General features: G+C 53.1%; 1 protein-coding gene across 1 annotated transcript in view; it reads left to right on the top strand.

Annotated features, from left to right (window-relative positions):
- Positions 269-1,477, top strand: part of LOC109838443 (probable long-chain-alcohol O-fatty-acyltransferase 4) — a 1,329-nt gene continuing 120 nt past the window's right edge. The window contains exons 1-2 of the mRNA XM_020406890.1: positions 269-410; positions 589-1,475. Coding sequence (XP_020262479.1) covers positions 600-1,475 — 876 coding nt within the window. The 5' untranslated portion in view covers positions 269-410; positions 589-599. The remainder of the gene's footprint in view (positions 411-588; positions 1,476-1,477) is intronic.

Here is a 1,477-nt window from a genome sequence, read left to right as displayed (position 1 = left end):
ATAAAACCCTAGTTTGAGAGCTTGTATTCTTCTTCAATTAATAAAAGAGATTGTGTGGTGTGGCTCCCGAGGACGTAGGCACGTTGCCGAACCTCGTTAAATCTGTGTGTTCATCTCCTTTACTGTTTTTTGCAAGTTAGATCTTTATTTGTGGTTTTATTCCTACTTTCCTACTTTTAACACAAGGTCCTAAAGGGCAAGGGTTCGATTGATTGTTTCGAATCCCCAACAAGAAGGTAGTACTTTTTAAACAAAATTAAGAGATCAACCTTCTTATCGTTTCCTTATTTTCCAAACACGAAATTAAAATAAACCTTCCTCCTAGTTGTACAAACTAAGCGCACTTAAATCTCTATTCAAACGCCTCTTGGATGAATGAAGTCAATGCTTTTTGTTGTACCCCCTCGCGAATCCGCACCTGAAAGTCGCGGCCAGACCGGGGACGAATCCGACGTCCTCGCGAATCTGCGCGTTGGACTGCAGGCCGCGCTTGTCCTGCGTGCTGCTCGTGCTATTTTCTAATAGCGCCTCTCACCTTGACTTTTCCTGTTCTCTTTTGTTCATCCCTAATTTGATCCCAGCAAGCAAATCTCAAACCGATGGCAACGGAGGGGAATCTTGAATCCCTCATCAAGGTAACAGCATGGCTCGTCGCGTCAATGACCTACGCTCGCTTCGCCTCTTCAAGCATCGGACCAGGAAAGCTCCGGCTACTCTCTCTCCTCCCAGTTATCCTCCTCCTCCCGTGCCTCCCTTGGCGCTTCACCTCCGTCAACCTCCGAGGCACTACGGCCTTCTTCCTCGCCTGGCTCGGCGTCTTCAAGCTCCTCCTCCTCTCCTTCGGCGTGGGCCCCCTCTCCCCTCACCTCCCCCTCCCCACCTTCATCGCCATCTCCTCGCTCCCCGTCAAAATCCAAACAAGCTGTCATCCCAAATCCAACACTGACCCCTCTCTCATTCCTTTTTGCATCAGGCTGCCGTTGCTCGTTCTGCTCACCCCAATCTACCGCTACAAATCCCAAATCCACCCCTGGGCAGTACTCGCCCTCTACTCCCTCTACATCTATCTCATCCTAGACCTCATCCTTTCCATCACCAGGTTCTCCGTCGGCGCTCTGCTCGGCCTCACCCTTGAGCCCCAGGCCAACAACCCCTTCAAATCCGACTCGCTACAGGATTTCTGGGGCCGCCGGTGGAACCTGATGGTCACCGGCATATTGCGGCCTTCGGTCTATGACCCGGTCCGGTCTCGGTCGGGCACGGGCGCGGGCATGATCGCGGCGTTTATCGTCTCCGGGCTAATGCACGAGGTCGTGTTCTATTATATGACGGTTGAGAGGCCGACCGGTGAGGTGACGTTGTTCTTCGTGGTGCAGGGGTTGAGTACTCTGGCGGAGGTGAAGGCGAAGAAGGCTGGGTGGTGGAGGCGGATGCACCCGGCGGCGGCGGTGCCAATGACGCTGGGGTTTGTGGCTGC

Source organism: Asparagus officinalis, chromosome 4 (genome assembly GCF_001876935.1).
Source record: "Asparagus officinalis chromosome 4, Aspof.V1, whole genome shotgun sequence".
In the NCBI taxonomy this organism is placed as follows: Eukaryota; Viridiplantae; Streptophyta; class Magnoliopsida; order Asparagales; family Asparagaceae; genus Asparagus; species Asparagus officinalis.
This window is presented reverse-complemented; position numbering and strand designations above follow the sequence as displayed.